This window comes from Natrix helvetica (genome assembly GCF_964273705.1).
Source record: "Natrix helvetica genome assembly, chromosome: 4".
In the NCBI taxonomy this organism is placed as follows: Eukaryota; Metazoa; Chordata; class Lepidosauria; order Squamata; family Natricidae; genus Natrix; species Natrix helvetica.
The window spans coordinates 63,628,587-63,652,939 of NC_138550.1; the positions used below are offsets into that span (position 1 = coordinate 63,628,587).

The following is a 24,353-nucleotide window of genomic DNA, read 5'->3' on the forward strand; positions in this document are numbered from 1 at the left end:
TTTTGGGAAGAAAAACTTAACTTCGCCATAAGAAGATCCTGCTCGGGACTGCTAGAAACTTCTCACCTTTTCTCCCCTGGAGGAAACCCTGGGAATGACGTCCACCGCTCGAGGCTGCCCTCGTGCCACTCGTCCCGCCCATTCCCCAGAGGGGGAGGAAAGATGGGAGGAGTGATGTGGTGGGTCGAGCCGGGCGGCGCGATCCACGAAGTGGCGACTAGATAGAGTGGCCGCCTCCTTTTCTGCCGCCACCGTCGCCGCACCTGATCGGCTGGGGCTGGTGGAGCAGAAGCCGCCTCCTTACATCTGGCTCCAGCAGGGCACCAGTCTCCCCGAATCGCTTTTCCCATGGCGTCAACCGGCAGTGGCGTGGAGGAGGTGCGCGTCTCAGTGTTGACCCCGCTCAAGTTGGTGGGGCTGGTATGCATCTTCCTGGCATTGTGTTTGGATCTGGGAGCCGTACTGAGCCCGGCCTGGGTGACGGCCGATCATCAGTCTTATCTGTCCCTCTGGGAGTCCTGCAACAAACTCGGCAACCCGGAGACATGGCGCTGCAAAACTACCTTGAACAGCGGTGAGAGAGGCCCCAATAACTCCAGACTGCTTTGGGTGGTTCCCCATTCTTCCCCTTCCGCATCCCAAGCTTTCGGACCCCACCCAATGCAGCAGCGCTCTCCCTCCGACGCCTGGCCACGGTCACCTTTCCTGCAGCCGCTGCTCATAGCCCCGTCGCCCCACCCGGCATCTTCGTTTTCTTCCCCTCTTTTCCTTTTGCCTCCAATCCTTATCTCTGCGCTTGTCTTCCCCCAGGAATGATCCCACCCCCCACGCGCTCTTCTCGCAATCTCGTTCTTCCCAAGGAGCTGTTCCTCCCACCTTTTATCTCATGTCCAAGCTTTCCGTTGCTCGGATGAGCTTCCATAGCTTCGCTGTATGTTATGACCCTCTGCAAGCTTCCTCTTTGCCCCGCCATTCGGCCAGCGCTCGGTTGCTACCCTTGCAAATTACCGGCGCAGCATCGCCTGTTTGGCAAGTCCTTCTTCATTGGGTAGCCACTTTAGAATTAGGTTTGACTTTGACACCAACAAACCTTTCTTGACATTATGGCTGAAGTCTTGAGATTCTTCTCTCATCCCAGATTCTACATAGTATCCGCTCTTTTTTCAATGATGCAATTACTTTATTTTTGTTTAATTATTATTAAACAATCTTACCTTATTTCCTAACTAACTTCCCTAAACTCAATTTTCTATTCTAATCCTCTAGTGCTTTCTTCTGGATTTAGGCTTTCTGTCTTCTTCCTATTTTTTCAGCAGTTCTCCCATTTTTGTAGCCCCAAGTGAAAGGGGGAAAACCCACATTTATTTAAAAAGGATGCTTTTGGAAAACATCTGTTTTAATAGATTTAATATAACATATAATCTAATAATATAGCATATTCTCTTTGTCTCAGAAATAAAAATGTTGGAGAGATTTGGAAGAGAAAAATAAAGTTTGCAAATCCTTTATATCAGGTGATCACTTGAGAGATTCCATTTGAATATTTAATTATGGAATGAGTTTGAATCCTGTCTAATCAAGTGTGCAGGTGATTGAATCAATATTTGGATGTTGTTTCATTTCAGGTCAGTGTTTGTACCTAGCACCTGTTTAACAATTCCTAAACCAACTGATGGCAAAATTTGGCATTCAGCTTCCTTATGGAGCCAACATAAAGTCACATTTTTTTCTGTCCATGTATGACCTCTTCTATGCCTCATTTCTCTCTCTCTCCCCCTCCCAAGTGTCTGTCTTTGTTGGCTGATTGGTATTTCTCTTATAGTATTTTCTCCAGGGTATCCATGGGTGGGGGGAGAAATAGGGGACCTGTCCCAGTGTAAAATCTCTGTCATTTCAAAGGGGAAGGTTGATTTTTTCTCCCCTTCAACCAAGTACATGGTTTGCTCAGTCCGCAAAACTGTAGTTTGGGTTGTTTTTAATTTTCCACTGTATACAACAATTTTGTAAGTCTAACTCATGACTTACCTTAGGTCTCATTTTATATCAAAGCAGATCATTATACAATAAAATATGGGTTTTCTATTGGTCCAAATGTGTATCTTACATTTTGTTCTGGCACAAATGGAAATGATTTGCATTGTTCTAAATAACTTTGCTTGGAACCTGTGTTGGAAGTCATTTTCTTTTATTTATACCTGTCATTAGTGCCTAAAACATTTTGCCTGAGGTCTTTCTATTGGGTCCTTAAGAATATACATATATTTGAAAGAGACCTTGTACAGCTACTGGGAAGCCAACTTTTCATGAAACGTTTTTTTTTCCTTTTCTTTCTTCTCTCTCTCCCCCTCATTCTCTTGCCCTACCCCACCCCAACACTGAAATTTATGTAGGAATGTTAGCCCAGACATCTCCTTAGCAACAGGGCTTCTTTGCCCCATTTCTTTCTCTCCTAAATAATACCCCCTTGATTGCACAAAATCTTTCAAAAGAATTGGTTGCAAATGTGGGGGGATGATTTTCAAATCTAGAATTCTAGAATTCCTTTTCATCTCCCATGTTTTTTTCTTATCTTTAAATACATTAGTAAAAGCTAAATAGTGATTAATAGAGAGTTAAACATTTCCTAACTGCTTCTGCATCCACCTATTTAGCTGAGGAACTGAAGGTGGTTGCTATGGTTGGTAGATACAATTATGGGCTCATTCCAATTTTCCAGACTCTGAAATTCTCTTAAATTATACTGTACAATCAGTTTACTTATTTTTGTTTTGTTTTTAAAATATCCTAGGATTTACAAGTTATTAGGAATGAATGTTGAAGCTAATTGAACAAAACTGTTCGTATTTTGGCTGAAAGTCAGGCTTTGATTGTTCTCTGCAATCTATGAATCTGCTCATTTGACACATCCACATGCATATACGTATATGCTTACACTTCAAGGACAGTAAGTCCTGTCTATGTACTGGTAAAGATTCTTATTGTGCTTGGTGAGTAATGGTTCAGGTCCATTATGCTTTATTAGGTTAGTTTACATTGATGCTTATTCTTCTTTATTACATCTTCTATTTTCTCATTCCCCTTCCTGCAAAGCCTATTTTGCATAACAAACCTCTTTCTAGGAAGACATTGTAAGTTGTATAACAATTGGATGTGCTTGAAAGAAGCAGAGGTTTTCTGTGAAAATCCTTTTTAACTAAGGCCCCAGATCAAACAATATTGTGAGTGGAGAAACAGAACCACAAGCATAGGGCACTGCCTTAAAATATTTGCTTTGTTTTCTCTTGAAAAACAGCAGCACAAGGGACATTATAAAGGATAGGAATACACTAGAGCCTGCTAAAGCATGTCAAAGCTTTAATTGAAAAAAAATCCTCTCTAATTAAACTTGAAGCCCCAATTGCTCACAGAGAGGGCAAATCCATTGTTTTGAATCAAAAATGGTCTTTGTCCAGGTTTGCAGTTCTCTAAGTAATAAACTCTGATCTTACAGGTTTTTTTTAATGCAGACTGAACATCAATATATTTCTATTAATACAGAAGAGGAAAAAGGTGATTGTGTATATGCTTTAGAAGGTTAGATGATTTAAGAAAAGACCAGTTATAGTTTATTTTCCTAGTAAATAGAGTAAAAATGACCTATAGCTGACATCGGTGGGTAGGAATATTTGATAGATTAGTAAAAAATACAATCCCATTTCAATATACCATTTAAAATATATCAAAAGGTTTTAATGAAAATCATGTATCTTTTAAATCAGAACAGCCCCTTGATATCTATGAATTATAACTGTAAATGAAAATCACTAAGTAGGATTCGATGCAATTGAGAGCAATAAAATTGGCCACAGGATCCATTCCTATGTTACAATTGAATGCCTGTACAAGTATGTTTTCTTTCTTGCAGCATTTAAAATGTACATAATGTAGTCTGGGTAGCATAATTGTGTAACACTGTCAAATCCTACGTTGCAGAATCCTACATTCCTGAGTGATCCAAACTTTGATGTACCAAGAATAATTACAATGACTGTGGTTTTTCCAAAAAATGATTATTTTTGATCAATCATTGCAGCCAATTATTTCTTTAAAATAGTGGAATGTGAAATATTTCAGATTCAACTTTCATGAGTTATTATAATACTACATGAATTATACCTGTTGGTATAAGTTTCTGTAAGTTTCTGTTTGTGTGTGTATTTATGAAAAAGAGATCTAGTGTGTGTATGTATGTGTGTGTGTGTGTGTATGTGTGTGTGTGTGTGTGTTGTATTTGTACTGATAAATAAATAAAGGGAGACTAGTATAGATCTATTTCGAGCTAATTAGCTCTCATCAGCTAGCCATACCCTTACTGGGATTTGAACCTGGGCTGTATTATATCTTAGGCAGGAGTCTTAGCCACTAAGCCACAGGCTCTCCTCCTTATCAGTTGAGCCAGGGAAATAGGTATGTATTTTTGTTAGGCCTAAGATATAATAATTCGTAGGTATGCTGGTCTTGTTGTATTCAGGTCTTTTGCCGTGTAAGATTGTCTTGGCAATGTTTCGGCGAGGTTTTACTCACCATCCTCAGGCTGGGAGGTTGGCTGCTGGCCAACCTCCCAGGATGTTGCAGCACAGGACTCAGGATATCACTCCACTAGAGCTCAGGATGTCATCACACAGCCCATTGCCCAGATCGTTACAACACAAAAGACTAATGGGCACACAGCTAGTACCTCAGCCACACAGGATGTTACAAGACAGCTGACTAATCTGCATACAACAACTCCATCAACTAATCAAGATGTAACAACACAGCCAACCAACCCACTTACAGCAACAAAGCCAGCACTCCACACACCCCCACCAATATTTATAGAAAGACGGCAGCTCTGATCATGCTTTGCTTGCATTAGCACGAAGCTGAAGGCACCAGCCTGAAGATGGCGAGTGTGACCTCATCGAGAGATCACCAAGATACTCTCAATCTTACACAGGAAAAGACCCGAATATGCCAAGACCTGCATACCTGTACCTGTGAAAATCTACGAAAACAAATATATGTATGTATGTATATATGTATGTATGTATTCATGTATGTATGTATATATTTATGTATATATTTATGTATATATTTATACACTGTATATTAAATACCTGATCTATTATAAAGTAGGTATTTATACATCACTCTGATTTTTACATTCATAGTTAGCAGGAGTGCATGTTTTACATGAGAATCAGTACACGAAAGCAAAACTGACAATACAAAGCAGCTCCCTTCTTGATGCTTGTAGACCATGGCTTTAAATGAACTGTGGCAATGGATATTTGCAAATAGCCCAGAAAGACTGGCAGTCACTCTATATTGCTCTTTCCTGTTTACTGTGAAAATCTTAAAGAATGGAAATTGAATTTTGTTAAGGCTGAAATATAATACCTAGGGGGAAAAAAGTTAATATAAAAAATACCAAAGCAAGCACCATATTTAATTTTAATTTTTATAGATTTCTTTTTAAAGCTTTCTAGAGCATAGCATGTGTGTGTGTTTGTGTGTACACACATACATACAAATGCACAAACACACACACACATTCACATATACATGCCTAAATCAAACAATTTAATGGTATAAAATGCACTGTATAATGGTTTCTGCACTGAAGGCCATGGACTGTAATCTATAATGCTGGTCCAGTGAGGTAGATTTTTCTCAGCTTCCCAGTCCAGGACTGAAGGAAAGTCAACAGCTCCAGTTTGTCCAGCCAGCTTCTGTATTTAAAGTAAGATTAGACTTGGTATCTCTCCATTTTTAGTCTAACAAAGAACTGCCAAACTATTGGTTCTTGTTAATGTTATAGATATAGATAAAGAAGATAGATAGCTAGATAGATAGCTAGATAGATAGCTAGATAGATAGCTAGCTAGATAGATAGATAGATAGATAGATAGATAGATAGATAGATAGATAGATAGATAGATAGATAGCAGTGACGTGCAGTCAGGTGAGGCAAGTGAGGCACAGCCTCACCTCTCCTTATGAAAAGAAAAAAACATACGAGAGCTTGCTGTGAGGCTTTAGCGAGCTCAGCCTCTCAGGCGACAGCTGAGGCAAGGCTGAGCTAGCTGCTGATGACTCTGCTTAACTATTAAAAAAGAATGCTCAGGCATTCTCTCCTCTCCCGCGACACCCCACTGACTAAAGCACTTTCTTTCGCCCACCTGAGCTCGCGGCAGAGCTCAGGAGGGCAAAAGAAAGTGCTTTAGGCTCAGGCAAGCGAAAGAAAGTGCTTTAGTCAGTGAAGCACTTTCTTTCACCCGCCTGAGCCTAAAGCACTTTCTTTCGCCCGCCTAAGCTCTGCCGCGAGCTCAAGCGGGTGAAAGAAAGTGCTTTAGTCAGTGGGGTGCCACGGGAGAAGAGAGAATGCTTGAGCTCTGCCACAGGCGAAAGGAAGTGCTTTCCTCTAGCGAGCTTTCCCCCGTGGTCCGGGCCAAGCTGCAAATGATCAATTGGCGGCTGCGGCTCAGATAGGGCACTTCTTGGTGGGCTGGAAGGCGAAGGGAAAAAAAGTCTTTTGCCATGCTGGGAAACATCATGGCAAAAGAAGCAGCTGGTAAGGTTGCCGGGAGAGAGCCCAGGAGGAAAGGTGCGTGCGCAGAGGAGAGGAATCTAAGGTGAAAACAGCACATGGCTCTCCCCAACGAGCTTCTTCGCCCCTGCTTTTCTCCGGTTGCTGCGTTTTGTTGGAAGCTGCCTCCCCAGTAAATCTGATTGTGATGACATCAGTGTCTCACCAGCCATAAACCTCACCGCACGTCACAGATAGATAGATGATAGATAGATAGATAGATAGATAGATAGATAGATAGATAGATAGATAGATAGATAGATAGATAGACAGACAGACAGACACACAGACAGACAGACAGACAGATGATATACAGATGGATGGACAGACAAACCACCCTATGTTCAGAATATTAGATCAACTTTTTAAACAGAAGGGTAATTGTTCTTTTAAGTGAAGACATTTTAATGTCTTCCTGTGATCAACTATGTACGTATATGGGCCTAGAAAAGAACTTGTGATTGCAAAAAATCCCAATTTTGTACCATGCACAAAAATAATTATGTAACATTTGTAAGATTGTTTACACTGTTTAGTCCACAAAAGGTAAACTAAATATGGCTTTTGAATTGTTTTAACCTTTAATTTAGCAATTAGCTAGTTGGTTGTAAAGTCTATATATAGCAGGAGTCCCCAACCTCTAGTCCATGGACGGGCTCTGGTCCATGGAATGCCAGAAACTGGGCAGCACAAACAAGCTAACTCCTATCTGTATGATGCAGGTAGCACACAAAACCATGCACTCTTATGTCCATGGAAAAACCTTTCTCCATGGAACCAGTCCCTGGTGCCCAAAAATGTTGGGGGCCACTGATATATAGCACCTGGGGAAAAGATGTTGAGACTCTAGAAAGAGTGCAGAAAAGAGCAACAAAGATGACTAGGGAACTGGAGGCTAAAACATATAAAGAACTGTTGCAGGAATTGGGTATGTCCAGTTTAATTAAAAGAAGGATTAGGGGTGACATGATAGCAGTGTTCCAATATCCAAGGGGCTGTCACGAAGAAGGGGTCAATCTATTCTCCAAAGCACCAAAAGGCAGGACAAGAAGCAATGGACTGAAACTAATCAAGGACAGAATCAACCTAGAACTAAGGAGGAATTTCTGACAATTAAAATAATTAATGAGTGGAACAACTGTCCTCCAAAAGTTTTAGGTGCTCCAACACTGGAGTTTTTAAGAAGAGATTGGACAACCATTTGTCTGAAATGGTATAGGGTTTTCTGCTTCAGTGGGGGTTGGACTAGAAGACTCCAAGGTCTCTTCCGTTTTTCTATTATGAAGTATCAGGATACTTCAGTTGTGTCATCAGTTAGAGGGAATTATTTGATGAGCTTAAAAAATGTTCAGAGGGGAAAAAAAGTAATATCAATGGTTGTTATCTCTAGTCAAGGAAACCAAGGTTAGAAAACTCTAGAGTCAACTATTACTTGACTTTTATTGGTAAATTAAGGAATGTAGGTACTGATCAGCAGTTGTTGTAGTCCTGAGTATCACTGTGAAATGTTATGCAATGACATGAGCGAATCATCCCTGTCATCATTAGGATCATCAACATCTCCAATGCCCAAAGTTCATTTCAGCAAGATCTCTCAAGATTTTGCCCAAGTGTGCCAGAATCTTCCTATATACGATTATTATACATGGCTCATCAGATTTATAAAACTCTGGTAATTTTTATTATTATTTGGAGAAACATCATGTAGATGCCATAACATTCATGAGCACTATATTGTCAACTTCTGAAAAGTGGCATAACTGTATTTCTTGACCCAATGAATAAATACAGTATATACACATAGGAGTAAGAGATGCAGGAACTTAATATCTTTTCCTGTGGTTTTTTGCACTTTAACATTAAGTAAACTCCAGCATAATTTTGAGAGAATGTAAGCAGTGCTTTGCTAGACTAGATCCCAGGTCTATTTAGTCCAACAATCTGTTCTCACAGTGATTACCAACTAGTCCTCTTGTCTCCCAGCAGAAGGTCTTCATAGTTAGTTACACTGCCATCAAGTTTATAGCCATTGATTCCCATGACACCCATGTACTGGTCCAACCCTTTCTTTGAAACCAATCAAGCTAGAAGCTAACACTATATCTTGTGACAGTGAATTCCAAAGTCAGATTCATTGAGTGACCATTGGCTCTATTATCCTGGAAAGGGAGAAACAGTTTTTCCTTGTCTGCTTTATCCACATCATGCATTATTTTATATACCTCAATCATACAGCTTCTCATTCTACTCCTTTCTATAATAAAAATGTCCACAGTTGATACCTTCATTGAACTGTTGACATTTAATTCAAGATCTCATCACAATTTTAATCTAATGATTAAGAAGGAAAAATGAATAACAAATTACAACAATAGTACCTTCTTCAAGTTAAGAAGTTTATTTTTACAGATTCAGTTCCTTAGAATGAACAGCATAGGACCATCACTGCTCAGTCCGTCAGGGTTCAAAGCTATTCTTCATTTTCCCATTATAAAGAAAAATGCTCTCTCATAGCATTCATAAGAAAATGTACAACCATGGTTATTGTTATTTTATTATGAAAGCAGTTTGGTTACACAAGCCTTTGAAGCAGTTCAGATTAAAGTTTTAAGGGCCTTTCTCCAAGTATTCCAATGGGCCTCCGACCATACGATTGGAATCTTCATCAATTTTCCTAGAGTACACTATGTGACTCTGCAGGTAAAAAGGTCCATCCAGTTATAGTTATCTAATAATGTTCTGATAACAGATTATCATTTTACACACAACTGCATGATTTTTTAGAATTAAGGGAACTTGACAGATATAAAATATTGTGACTTTTGATCTCATTGTCTAATCTTGCTTAGTTAAGAAAGAGATTGATTAGATTTAAAACAATATGTTCAACATTTTGTTGATATACTATGGGTCTGTTTGGGAGCTAATTTTTCAGGAGAATATTTAGGAAATATACTTTGCAATTCCATTAGTGAATTTTCATCCTTGATTGATTTATTGTTTTGCATTTCTCAGTTTCAGAAGCAAGATTTCCAATGACTCCAGTCCAAATATGACTTTGACCAAACTCCTTAGAGAAAATAGATACAGTTTTTAATGCAACAGTTCTTGGACAATGCCTTGTTGCATTGTGTGTCCCATTGCAGTAACAGGATAAGGCAGAGTGATGAATGTAGAGGGGTGGAGGGTGGATCTAGTAGTGAGATGCTGTAATGCTAGTTTTGTCATTTTAACAAAGGCAACAAGAACCTATGAATGACTATCATACTGACTTAATAATTAGGCTTCAGATGTACAGTGATGATAGACTGGATGAAAAGATGAGCTTCTTCCTTTTAGATGGCAGTTATATATATCAAAAAAGAATTGCAAAATATCTTGTAGTTTCTACTACTACAGCATGATTGTCTAGCAATCTTGGATATGTTTTTTTATTTGACCCAATTTGCTTCCCCTCCCTTTTATTCACATCTTACTGTTTTAATACCCTTTGCTCTTTCCTAATTAGCAGCTACTCTTTTTTAATTATTTCAGACTATGTATCGCTTGCACATGTTGTACATCTCCTTAGATTGTTCATGTTTGGGCTGGGTTTTTTTCAGAAACAATTTAACTACTTGAAAGTATATTTTTAACAAATAGAGGAATCTTCAGTGAAGTGTATACCACAATAATTTATTTTGTTGGAACTGCTGCTGTATAGCAGTTTAAATTTTAATGCTTCCTACACCTTTAAATACTTTTTAATTGGACTTACAAAGTTTATAAGATGCTTTTACTGCTAGTGATAATATAAGTAGACTAAATATTTATGAGGTTTAAATTTAGAATCAAGTAGATAGCAACCTTGAATCACATTGTGTTTATCTTTTGCAAAAAAGATAATGCAATAGGGTTTCTATTCTATTAAGTCATAAAAGAGATTTGCAGCATCAAATTATTTTATATGACTTTGCTTTCTTCAGTAACATAACAGGTGACATTCTGCAGTAACCCCAACAACTTTTCATAAATGAATTTAATATTTAATCAATGCATATGCATTCAAGATGGCAGCAACAGAGAAGCACAGTTACATCACAGAAAGTCAAAAGAAGATAAAAGTTGCTATTAAAATAAGATAAATGATAGGAGGAGGGGTGGAGAGGGAAAGACAAATCATAGAATAAATCATAGAGAAAGAAAAAAAGAAGAGAAAGGAAAAGGAGAGGAAAGACTGGAGAAATAGGAGGAAAACAATCCACAATGAACTTGACCTGCTGAGAGAAGCCCAGCTGCACCCAAGAGACCTACCCAAGAGTCCTGAGGCCGGTGGAGAACAATGAAGTGAGAGGGTGAGCGAGTGGGGCCCAGCTGTGGAGCAGGGAGGAAAACCATCCATGAGGCAGAAAGGTGAGCCAACTGAGGGCAAAGCAATGACCAGCAGAGAAGGAAAAGGTGAGCCAGTGAGAGAAGGAGAGCAGCAGGGAAGAAGAGATGAGAGGTGAGCTTGCCATGGGTGATCCGGGCAGTCCTGTTGCTGGGAGAAGCAGCAGAAACAGGAGCCACGTGGCTGAGGAGTCAGGAGCAGTGGCAGTGCAGCAGAGGGGAGAGCCGGCAGTGAGAAGCAACACAACGAAGCAGATCCTGAGAGAAGCATGGAAAGCAATGGGAGAGCAAGCATCGATGCAACCAGAGGCTGCCGCTGTTGGTGGAGTATTTCAGCACAGCAGATTAGTGAAGCAGTGACTGAGAATGGCAAAAGAGCAGCATGGCAAACCAACAGGTGAGGGGGAGGGAGAAAGCCAAAGACTGAAAAAAGCAGGGAGAGCTGAATACCCATTAGAAGCAGGAGAAAAGCAGGTAGGTAGGGAGGATAAAAAGACAAAACAGGACACAAGGCAAAGAAAATCAAACACAAGTAGACAGTAGCAAGTATGGAACATATAAAGGCAGAGAAATAAGAGATAAATCAAGCTCACAAGAAAGAAGGGAAGGAAAGGACCACAAGAACGAAGGGACAATCAAAGAACATTCCAGTACAGGCTAAGAACAAACCTCTCCCTAAAGCCCACTCAACACACACACAAAAATTAAATTAGACAATCTAAATGATCTGTTAGAAACTAAGATTTTTAAACTTGACAAATTGAACCATAGAACTTTAAATCCTTAAAGTAGACATTTTTTAAAAGTTAGAACCTTAAACTTTTAGCTAGACTTGAGTCCCCCAAATTTTAATTTTTAAATGATTTGTTAGAATATCTGTATTCCAAATTGGTCATTTTTCCCTTTTAAAAATTTGTGGTAAAACCCTCTACACCTTCACTCTCATTTTTTTTAATCCACTCATGGAAGAAGAAACTGATACTATTGTGATCTGCAGAACATGTTCCATGTATATACTTATACCCATAGAATACCCAAGATACAAATGTATCAAATGTAAATTAATCAAGTTACTAGAAGAAAAAGTAAAGGGTCTACAGCAGTGATGGCTAACCTTTTTGTTGTTGGGTGCCAAAAATGTGAGGGTGTGCGCATGATCGCGTGTGTGCCGACACCCATAATGCAAAGCACTAATTCCCCCACATACATATGCACGCACTGTCTCCCTGGTGATGGGACAGCGCTTGCCTGCGCTCCACCAGCTTGGGCGCGATCGGAGAAGTTTCTCTTCTCAGAAATGTCTTCAGTGGAGCGGTGGCAGCCTGCGTCCCTTTCAGGAGCTCCATTGAGGAAACTTCTCCGGTCGCGCCCAAGCTGGTGGAGCGCAGGCAAGCGCCGTCCTGTCACCAGGGAGATAGTGAGTGAGGTGAATTGCGTGGTTGCTCAGATCACATGGGCGCAGCCCGAGAAGACATTTCTGAGAAGAGAAACTTCTCCGGTCGGGCTGCGCCCATGTGATCTGAGCAACCACGTGATTCACCTCACTCACTGTCTCCCAGGCAATGGGACGGCGCTTGCCGGCGCTTCACCAGCTCGGGCGCGACCGGAGAAGTTTCCTCAGTGGAGCTCCTGAAAGGGACACAGGCTGCCACCACTCCACTGAAGACATTTCTGAGAAGAGAAACTTCTCCGGTCGCGCCTGAGCTGGTGAAGTGCTAGAAGGGGGTGGGGGGGTGGGGTGGGGGAAGGAGGAGAAAGGACAAAAAGGAGAAAGAAAGGGAGAAAGAGGAGGTGGGGGATAGGGGATCCCTGCTGCTTTCTGAGCTTGGTGGTTTTCTTACAGACATTTCATTGCCAAAGTAGGTAACATCATCAGTGCTAGAAGGGAGTGGGGTTGTGGGGGGGGGGGAAGAGTTGAAAGGACAAAAAGGAGAAAGAAAGGGAGAAAGAGGAGGTGGGGGGATAGTGGGATCCTTGCTGCTTTCTGAGTTTTGTGGTATTCTTACAGACATTTCATTACCAAACTAGGTAACATCATCACTGCTAGAAGGGAGTGGGGTTGTGGGGAAAGGAGGAGGAGGAGAAGTCGAAGGACAAAAAGGAAAAAGATAAGGAGGGAGAGGACTGTGGCGTCCTTTGGTGTTCTCTGAACTTGGCCGGCAAGCTACTCCCACCCGGTAACATGGCCGGCAAGCCACTCCCACCCAGTCACATGGCCGGCAAGCCACTCCCACAAAGGAGGCCACACTCACAGAGTAGGTTCCAAAAATTTTTGAAACCCACCACTGCTTATAACTCATTTGATCAAAGTCTTGGGATATAGTAAACAGCCTCACTATGTCAGGTAGAAAACAGCAGGTACCTAGACCTACATTCTGTTAATATTAAATGAAGAAGAATATAGATACAAGTAATAAAGATTAAGAAACTTTACTTATGTGTGGTAAACAGAACTTTAAAAAGACACACAAAAAGAAACTTCAAAACTAAATTCATCTGCTTTGCTTTTTAACAGTAATTTATCCTGTTCAGATTTTCTGATTAAGGTTTCACATCAAGCGAAAGACATATTCCATTTAGAATAATATTGTGCCAAAAAAGTTTTCTCTCTTCTCACCATCCTCATTTCAGTCTGTAAGAAAAGAAACCACTCTTTATTTTTATTTTTGTAAAGAAGAAAATTTTATGAAATTCGAATCAGTGAAGTATAAATAGAGCCAATGTATCTTTTTCCCTTCTCAGTTGCAGTTAAATCTCAAAGAAAAAAATTATGAACATATTCTTCTCAAAGATTTATTTCAAATAAATATTTAAATATATATTTAAAAAACATAAAAGTTAAGTTCATTTCTATCTATTTCACTAAAATATCAGTTAGGAAAAGATGTCTATATTTGAATATGTGGAGTAAGACACATGGAGACGTCATTTTTCAGTAAATCAATATATCTGTTTAAAGGCAATATTATTCAAGGATAGATAATGTACTAGTAGATTTGACTTGCTGTAACTCTCCTTTCTTTGTATAATTTCAAGGTTACTTGTTCTTATGAATTGTGGAATAAATGCCCACTAAACAGTCATTGAACTTTGAAGCAATTTCCTGTACCTAGAACAGGCAATACATAATTTCATATTGCATTCATTCTTTGTGTGAAGAATTATAGGCTACATAATTTGCTGCAGTGCTTTATTTCTCTTGTTAAATTGTTCTATGAGTATGATATATACAAAAACATTATTTTATTGCACAAAGATTGTAAATATTTTAAAAAATTTCAAATGTCACTTGCCTATTATTTAGGTCATTTTTATGTTTACATCCTCAGATTAAGTTGGGCTTCAATATCAAATGGTATATATGTATAGAGATACATTTTCAGATTCTATGCAATCAGTTATTGACTACTCTGCATATATATATATATATATATATATATATGTATGTATGTATGTATGTATGTATGTATGTATGTATGTATGTATATGCATATGCATATGCATATGCATATGCATATGCATATGTATATGTATATGTATATGTATGTATGTATGTTGTATTTGTACTGATAAATAAATAAAGTAGTGACCTTCCTCCCTTATTTAGGCATACCAGGGGTTGTAACACAAATACATACATACATACATACATACATACATACATACATACATACATACATACATTTCGTAGATTTTCACGGGTGTAGGTATGCTGGTTTTGTTGTATTCGGGTCTTTTCCCGTGTAAGGTTGAGATTGTCTTTGCAACATTTCGGCAGGATCTCACCTGCCATCTTCAAGCGTGGGCTTAAAATGGGAACGGAGCTGCCGTCTTTCTGTAAGTCTTGGTGGGAGGGGATGGGGTGCTGGCTTTTTTGAAGGAGCCAGGTTAATCTCCAAAACAGAACACCTCCACAAGAGAATAATCATGGAAGCCATCGAAATAGAGAAACACCCCCACAGCATGAACAAACGTGATGATACCTCCCGCCTACCAAACATCTGGAAACCAGCCCTAGCCAACAAACGAACACCACCCACCACCCAAGCCGTTACAATACAAAACAACAATGCACACACAGCCTGCACCAATCAGCACCAATCTACCAATCATGATACAACCACACAACCAATCATTCCACTTACTGAAACAAAGCCAGCACCCCATCCCCTCCCACCAAGACTTACAGAAAGATGGCAGCTCCGTTCCATTTTAAGCCCACGCTTGAAGATGGCAGGTGAGATCCTGCCGAAACGTTGCAAAGACAATCTCAACCTTACACGGGAAAAAACCCGAATACAACAAAACCAGCATATATATATGTGTGTGTGTGTGTGTGTGTGTTGTATTTGTACTGATAAATAAATAAAGGGAGACTAGTATAGATCTATTTCTCCCTTTATTTATTTATTTACCAGTACAAATACAACACAAATATAAAAATAAGACAACATTAAAAATAAAAATATGGTTTTCTGCCTGCATGGTCTTCTGTGATGAGCCGAAGGACAGAAAGAGGGAGTAGTGACCTTCCTCCCATATTTAGGCATACCAGGGGTTGTAACACACACACACACACACACACACACACACACACACACACACACACACACGTATATATATATATATATATATATATATATATATATATATATATATATATATATATATATATATATATATATATATATATATATATATATATATATATATATATATATGTTACAACTACTCCCTCTTTCTGTCCTTCGGCTTAGCACAGAAGACCATGCAGGCAGGAAACCATATTTTTTTTCATATATGAAATCCCATGCACCACCTGCCCCACCACATACATCGGACAAACCAACAGAAGAATAAAGGCACGCATTGAAGAACACAAAAACTCAGTCAGAAAGGAGGAACCAACCTCTTCCCTGGTCCAACACCTTAAAGCCACAGGACATGATATAGACTTTAAAAAGACCACAACTATTGCCAAAATTGAGCACTTTAACAACAGAATAATCAGAGAAGCTATTGAGATAGAAAAACGACCACACAGCATGAATAAACGAGATGATACCTCCTGCCTACCAGCCATTTGGAAACCCGCCCTCACTGACAAATGAGTCCCTAACACAAAGAATGATACCAGACCCACACTCACGAAAACCACACAGGATGTCACTATCACACATCCACGCAAAAAGCAAGCCCAAACCCACACCGATAATGACCACAAACCAGAAGCCGGACCACAAACCAGAAGCCAGACCACAGCTGCATTATCAGCCACTTTAAACCCCTCCAATCCATACATTAAGCAAACTGATGCCCACCACGGAGATGTGGCACGACCACAAACGCGAAGCCAAACAACAGTAAAGCAGCTCACCAGCTCAAATCCCTCTGCAACTCAGACTAACACAAGCACAACCAGGCCCCCACCCAAACAGAACACACCCCCATCCAATCAGAGCACAGCCAAACTCCCATCCAATCAGAGCACAGCCAAACCCCCTACCAATCAGAATACACCTCCACCCAATCAGAATGCAGCCAAGCTCCCACCCAATCAGCACAAACCCCCACTGGCAGTTAAAAGGAGGAACCCGCTGAGATTTCACATTGCTCCTGGAAGCACCAAGCCAGAAGCACCAAGCTGGAAGCACCAGCCTGAAGATGATGAATGAGACTTCATCGAAACGTCGTGAAGATACTTCCAATTCTACACGGGAGAAAACCCGAACAACCAAAGATTATATATATATATATTTGTGTTGTATTTGTGCTGATAAAATAAAGGGAGACTAGTATAGATCCATTTCGAGCTATTTAGCTCTCATCAGCTAGCCATACCCTTACTGGGATTCGAGCCTGGGCTGTATTATACACTAGGCAAGAGTCTTAGCCACTATGCCACAGGCTTCTCCTCCTTTATCAGCTGAGCCAGGGAAATAAGTATGTGTTTGTGTTACAACCCCTGATATGACCTGGTATGACCTGGTATGTAACACAAACACATACTTATTTCCCTGGCTCAGCTGATAAAGGAGGAGAAGCCTGTGGCATAGTGGCTAAGACTCTTGACTAGTGTATAATACAGCCCAGGCTTGAATCCCAGTAAGGGTATGGCTAGCTGATGAGAGCTAAATAGCTCGAAATGGATCTATACTAGTCTCCCTTTATTTTATCAGCACAAATACAACACAAATATAAAAAGGCAACATTAAAAATAACAATATGGGTTTCTGCCTGGATGGTTTTCTGTGATGAGCCGAAAGGACAGAAAGAGGGAGGAGTGAGCTCCCTCCCATATTTGGTCATACCAGGGGTTGTAACACAAACACACACACACACACACACACACATATACAACCCCTGGTATGCCCAAATATGGGAGGAAGGTCACTACTTCCTCTTTCTGTCCTTCGGCTTATCACAGAAGACCATGCAGGCAGAAAACCATATTTTTATTTTTAATGTTGCCTTTTTATATTTGTGTTGTATTTGTACTGATAAATAAATAAAGGGAGACTAGTATAGATCTATTTCGAGCTAATTAGCTCTCATCAGCTAGCCATACCCTTACTGGGATTTGAACCTGGGCTGTATTATATCGTAGGCAGGAGTCTTAGCCACTAAGCCACAGGCTCGCCTCCTTATCAGTTGAGCCAGGGAAATAGGTATGTATTTGTGTTACAACCCCTGGTATGCCCAAATATGGGAGGAAGGTCACTACTCCCTCTTTCTGTCCTTCGGCTTATCACAGAAGACCATGCAGGCAGAAAACCATATTTTTATTTTTATTTTTAATGTTGCCTTTTTATATTTGTGTTGCATTTGTACTGATAAATAAATAAAGGGAGACTAGTATAGATCTATTTCGAGCTAATTAGCTCTCATCAGCTAGCCATACCCTTACTGGGATTTTATATATATACCCTTACTGGGATTTTATATATATATATATATATATATATATATATATATATATATATGTATGTATGTATGTATGTATGTATGTATGTATGTATGTATGTATGTATGTATGTATGTATGTATATATATATATATATATATATATATATATATATATGTATATATATATATTTCAAGAGTAACTTGATAATTTCTTCCAATACTTTTCACACTATGCTTCACACTTCACACAACTCAAACTTGGTTAGCAAAGATAACTATTAAGCAGATTTTTTTTTAATTTTAATGTTTTTATTCCCCAGTCCCATTTAGGATTGTGTTATATGAAATGTAACTGCTAAAAAACACTGTTTTGCTTTAATGCAATGGAATGAAAAGTAATGGCCCTAAGAAACCAGAAGATTACAGGCCGATATCTCTTCTGAATACAGATTATAAAATATTTGCTAAGGTACTAGCCAACAGATTGATGCCGGTTATTCAAGAGATTATTCATCATGATCAAGCAGGATTTATTGAAGGCAGACATATGAAGGAGAATGTAAGGCAACTCATAGATTTAATTGACTATCTTGATAAGAATAAGCAGATCTCGGCAGCGCTGGTCTTCTTGGATGCAGAGAAGGCCTTTGATCGAGTGAACTGGAATTTTCTAACCAAGACTTTGGAAAAGATGGATATGGGACCACGATTTCGGCAGGCGATTGGAGCAATTTATCAGCAACAAAATGCACAACTTATTATTAATGGAAATTTGTCAACAACTCTCGAGATACAAAAAGGTACAAGACAAGATTGCCCATTATCTCCATTGTTATTTATCTTAACTTTGGAAGTCTTGTTGAACGCAATTCGGGACTCAGAATCCTTAGATGGCATAACTATTAGGCAAAAGGAATATAGAACTAGAGCATTTGCCGACGATCTGGTTGTTACCCTTTCACACCCTTTGAAATCAATAATCCAGATGAAAAATATTATAGTAGAATTTGGCATGGTGTCTGGGTTTAGACTAAATCAAAACAAAAAGAAAATGATGGTTAAAAACATGACAGAGTCTCAAAGAAAGAGATTTGAAAGCTTAGCAGGCTTTGAAATAGTCTCCAAGGTCAAGTATTTAGGAATACAAGTTGCAGAATCGAACACAAAACTTTTCTCAAATAATTATGAAGTGTTGTGGCAAAAGATCCAGAAAGACCTTGAAGTATGGAAAAAGCTACAATTGTCTTTGCTTGGAAGGATCTCAGCAATTAAAATGAACATTCTACCTAGATTTATCTTTTTATTCCAGATGATACCGGTGCTTAAAACAGATAAAACTTTGTTAAATTGGCAAGCAACATTAAATAAATTTGTTTGGAAGGAGAAAAAACCGAGAGTAAAGATGAAGATTATGCAAGATACTCGTGAAAGAGGCGGCCTCAGACTCCCAAACCTTCGATTGTACTATGAAGCTGCGGTACTAACGCATGTAGCAGATTGGTTTGGGAAAACAAAAATGGATTTGCTGAATATAGAAGGCCATGATCTTGTTCTGGGATGGCATGCATATCTTTTTTATGAAGATAGGGTGGATAAAGTGTTCAACAATCACGTTCTCCGAAGTGCCCTGATGAGAGTATGGAAGAAGCACCCGTCCAATTGGGATTATAAAATACCGCTTTGGTTGGATCTTGCAGACACCATGGGGATTATGATTAAGTCACTCGGGGGTTGTTTATACAAAGATGTGCTTATCGCTGATGGGGATGAATGGAAGTTAAAAACTTTGGAACAACTGTTGGAAGAAGGAATTGTTTTAAATTGGTTACATTACATACAGCTTCAGAAGAGATGGGAAGAAGATCGAAGGGTCGGTTTTATGGACAAAGAAGTGGATCTGATTAAGCAGATAAAAGAGACTGGCCCAAAACAAGTTAAAAGAATATATAATGTACTGTTAGAAAGAGATTCAGAAAGTGAATTGATTAAGGATTGTATGATTAAATGGGCTCAGAATTTTGGTGAAGTTGTTATGTTGGAAACATGGGAAAGAATATGGGTTCAGAATGTTAAATTTACACAGTCACAGAATTTAAGGGAGAATTTTTATAAAATGTTTTACAGGTGGTATTTAGATCCTAAAAAATTATCATGCATGTACCCAAATATTCAACCAAAATGTTGGAGATGCGGGTGCCTAGATGCTACCTTTTTTCATGTATGGTGGACCTGCAATAAGGTTAAGGCTTTTTGGATAAAAATATGGTGGGTCATGCAAAATGTACTGAAAAAAAGAATACAATTTACTCCGCAAATGTTTCTACTGGGCATAGCTAAGGATCTTACTAAAGGGGAAACAAAATTGGTTCTGTATATGGTCACAGCAGCTAGGCTGCTGATTGCGCAACATTGGAAGAAAGATTTTTTACCGACAATTGGTCAATGGACTCAGAAAGTGGCGGGGTTCGCCGAAATGGCAAAAATTTCAGCTTTTTTAAAAGATCAGAAGCAGGAGAATTATACACAAGAATGGGCAAAATGGATTGATTATATACAGAATAAGTATCAGACTAGGAGGTATTATGTAGCCTTTAGCTAAGATTGTTTAGACTGATAGTTGATTAGAGTAAATAATACATGGGATGCTTGGAATCATTAGAGTGGTGTATAGTGGAAGTCAGGGGGGGGTTGAGTGGGAGGTGGGGGTGGGTTAGGGGGGAGGGTGGGGTAATATATATGTATAAATATACTAGAAGATGGGATTAATGAAATATTATTTTAAGAGAAATTTATATTATGATTTATATATGTTAAATTAGTTTAGAAGAAGGGATTGATGGGTTATTATTATTCCAAGAGAAATTTATATTGTGATTGTTGGGAAGAGAGGGGGTACAATATGTGTATGAGTAATCTACTTTTAGACAGGGGGAGGGGAGGGGGTAAAATAATTGGTATAATATTTGAATTTCCTTTCTTTAGGGGGGGCTGGGGGGAGGGGAGGGGTATAGTATCTCTATGGGATTTATACTGTATGGTGGGGGGCTTAAAGGGGGAAAATATGTTTGAATAAAACTTTTTCAATAAGAAAAGTAATGGCTTATTATAGAAAGTATCCATATGAAAAATAGAGTAGCACAATTTATGCTTTTAAGAAAAATCCATAATGCATGTTATTCTAAGAAATGTTAAAACTGTGAAAAGATAAGAGGCCAACAATTTAAATTTCTAAAAGGAAAGAAAGGTCATTACTGAAGCACTGATAAACCAAAGCTTCAAAATAGAACAGAAGCAGATTCATTTGATCAGTCTTACAAAAATGATTCTGAAAATGTAAAGCTTATCAAATAAAGTAAACTTCAAGAATAAAAGTCATCAAGATGATTAAATATTGAGCAATGTTAATTTGCATGTTATCAAAAAATACTCAAAAAATTATCTATGAAACACATGTTTACAGTTAAATCAAACATGCAGAACAATGTGTGCATTGAAAATAGTGGGATTTAAAGTAATCATGTCTATTTCCTGATTAAGCCTGATCAGTAGTACCTTTGAATATTTGAAAATAATTTGAAAAGGAGCACTGAGTTTTAATGCAGTGTCTTCAAGTATTGACTAGGTATAAATCTACTTGAAATAGTGTTCAGATGTGTTCTAGAAGATTCAGTTTATAAGTGTACTCCCCAACTTTTGAGACTAAAATGTGCAAGGAAGATCTACATATTACATCTACAACCAACTATTCTTCCTGGTTTTTTAAAAAATGTTTAAAATCTTTCCAACATTTCAGCTGTGAAAATGTGAAATTAAATCACCTTTCTAAGAAAAGAACTGTATTTTTTGCACTATAAGATGCACATCACGACTTCCCTGGCGCTATCCCCCACCGCGAGGAGGCGGAACCAGACTCTATAAACTGGTACCGCCCCAGGCACCTGATGGAATCTGATAGATTCCTGACGGAGCTTGGGCCAATACCTGTAGCCTTGTCCCGCTCCCGTTCCGAGGACCTAGTGACTGCCTGGAATAGGGCGACGACTGGGGCCTTGGACCGGGTTGCGCCGTTGCGACCTCTCCTGCGGCATCGACCCACCCGGGCTCCTTGGTTCACTGAGGAGCTCAGGGTGATGAAGCGCCACAGGAGACGTCTAGAGAGCAGGTGGAGATCCTCGCGCTCCGAATCTGACCGAACACAGGTAAGAGCCTATTTGCGGACTTACCTTGTGGCAATAAGAGCGGCCAAACGTAGACATTGTGCTGCTCTTATTGCGTCCGCGGATAACCGCCCTGCCGCCCTGTTTAGGGTGACGCGCTCCCTCTTATCGCAGGGGGCGCGGGAGACACCCTTACAGGGTAGAGCAGAGGAGTTTGGGGAATATCTTCAGGACAAAATCGATCAGATCCGGAGCGGGTGGACCTCCGTCAGTGGACCAGACGAGCCGCCAACAGCGAGTCTTGAGACACCATTCTGGGAGGAGTTTGACTCTGTTGCCCCCGAGGATTTGGACAGGCTGCGTGGACGGCTGCGACCCACCACTTGTTTAACGGACCCGTGCCCCTCCTGGCTGGTACTGGCAGCCTGGGAGGTGACACGAGGCTGGCTCCTGGGCCTGGTGAGCGCCTCACTGAGCGAGGGATACTTACCAACCGCCTTGAAAGAGGCGGTGGTGAGACCCTTGCTCAAGAGGCCCGCGCTCGACCCAACGGAGCTAGCTAACTATCGTCCAGTCTCCAACCTTCCCTTTCTGGCGAAGGTTGTCGAGAATGTGGTGGCGCAGCAGCTCCCGCGACACCTAGACGAATCCGACTATCTAGACCCACGCCAGTCCGGCTTCCGACCCGGGCACAGCACTGAGACAGCCTTGGTCGCGTTGGTCGATGATCTCTGGAGGGCCAGAGATAGGGGCTGCTCCTCTATCCTGGTCCTATTAGACCTCTCGGCGGCTTTTGATACCATCGACCATGGTATCCTATTGCGCCGGTTGGAGGGGATGGGAGTCGGAGGCACCTTTTTGCGGTGGTTCGGCTCCTACCTCTCCGACCGGAAGCAATGTGTGTTGACAGGGGGGCAGAGATCGTCCCTGAGGCCACTCACTTGTGGGGTGCCACAGGGGTCGGTCCTCTCGCCTCTCCTGTTCAACGCATATGTGAAGCCGCTGGGTGAGATCATCCGTGGTTTTGGGGTTGAGTACCATCTCTACGCTGATGATACTCAGCTGTATATTTCAACCCCAAACCACCCCAACGAGGCTGTCGAAGTGATGTCCCGGTGTTTGGAAGCCGTCGGGGTCTGGATGGGGGACAACAGACTTAAACTCAACCCCTCCAAGACCGAGTGGCTGTGGTTACCGGCGCCTCGGTTCAGCCAGCTGACTCCATCGCTGGCCATAGGGGGCGAACAATTGTCCCCTGTGGAGCGGGCGCGCAATTTGGGCGTCCTCCTTGATGCCCGGCTGTCAATGGAGGACCATGTGGCAGCCGTGGCGAGGGGGGCGTTCCACCAGGTTCGCCTGGTGCGCCAATTGCGCCCCCTACTGGACCGGAGTGCCCTGCGCACGGTCACTCATGCGCTGGTGACGTCTCGCCTGGACTACTGCAATGCTCTCTACATGGGGCTTCCCTTGGGACGCATCCGGAGACTGCAGCTAGTTCAGAACGCAGCCGCGCGGGTTATTATGGGAAGTACACGTTACTCCCACGTAACACCTCTCCTGCGCGAGCTGCACTGGCTACCTGTGGCCTTTCGGGTGCGTTTCAAGGTATTGATCACCATCTTTAAAGCGCTCCATGGCAGTGGGCCTAGTTACCTGCAGGATCGCATCCTACCACACACGTCCCTGCGGCCTATCCGCTCACACAGAGAGGGGCTCCTCCTGGTGCCGTCTGCTGGTCAATGCCAGCGGGCGACACCTAGGAGTAGGTCCTTCTCTGTGATGGGCCCAACCCTCTGGAATGACCTCCCCCCTGACATTCGAACTACCACCGACCTCCGTTCCTTCCGGCAAAAGTTAAAGACTCACCTATTTCAATCAGCTGGCCTGGCACTTTCTTAGTTTTACCTCCCGGGGATTTATTCATTTTAATTGGGTTTGGGGTTTTAAAAGTTTTTATTATACTATATATTATATTTAATATTTATTATTCCATGTACAGTCTGCAACCTCCTCCACCTACCTACTTATTTAATTATTTAACTGTTTTGCATGTATTTTATAACGTATTTTAGTGACTGTACACCGCCCCGAGTCCCTTTCGGGAGAGGGGGCGGTCTATAAATATGAATAATAAATAAATAAATAAATAAATAAACATCAGCTTTAGAGGAGGAAAACAAGAAAAAAAATCTTCCTCTGTCTCCTAGTATCCATCTGGTATTCATCTGGCTAGCGTCCTTGCAACAAACAGCAAACAGCCTGGTCAGCTTCAGCACATTATCAGAGCTCCAGTACGTGGCTCATCAGGGCTC

General features: G+C 40.6%; 1 protein-coding gene across 1 annotated transcript in view; it reads left to right on the forward strand.

Moving 5' to 3' along the window:
• The first annotated feature begins 203 nt into the window (after window positions 1–203).
• Window positions 204–24,353, forward strand: part of TMEM47 (transmembrane protein 47) — a 45,285-nt gene continuing 21,135 nt past the window's right edge. The window contains exon 1 of the mRNA XM_081950240.1: window positions 204–574. Coding sequence (XP_081806366.1) covers window positions 349–574 — 226 coding nt within the window. The 5' untranslated portion in view covers window positions 204–348. The remainder of the gene's footprint in view (window positions 575–24,353) is intronic.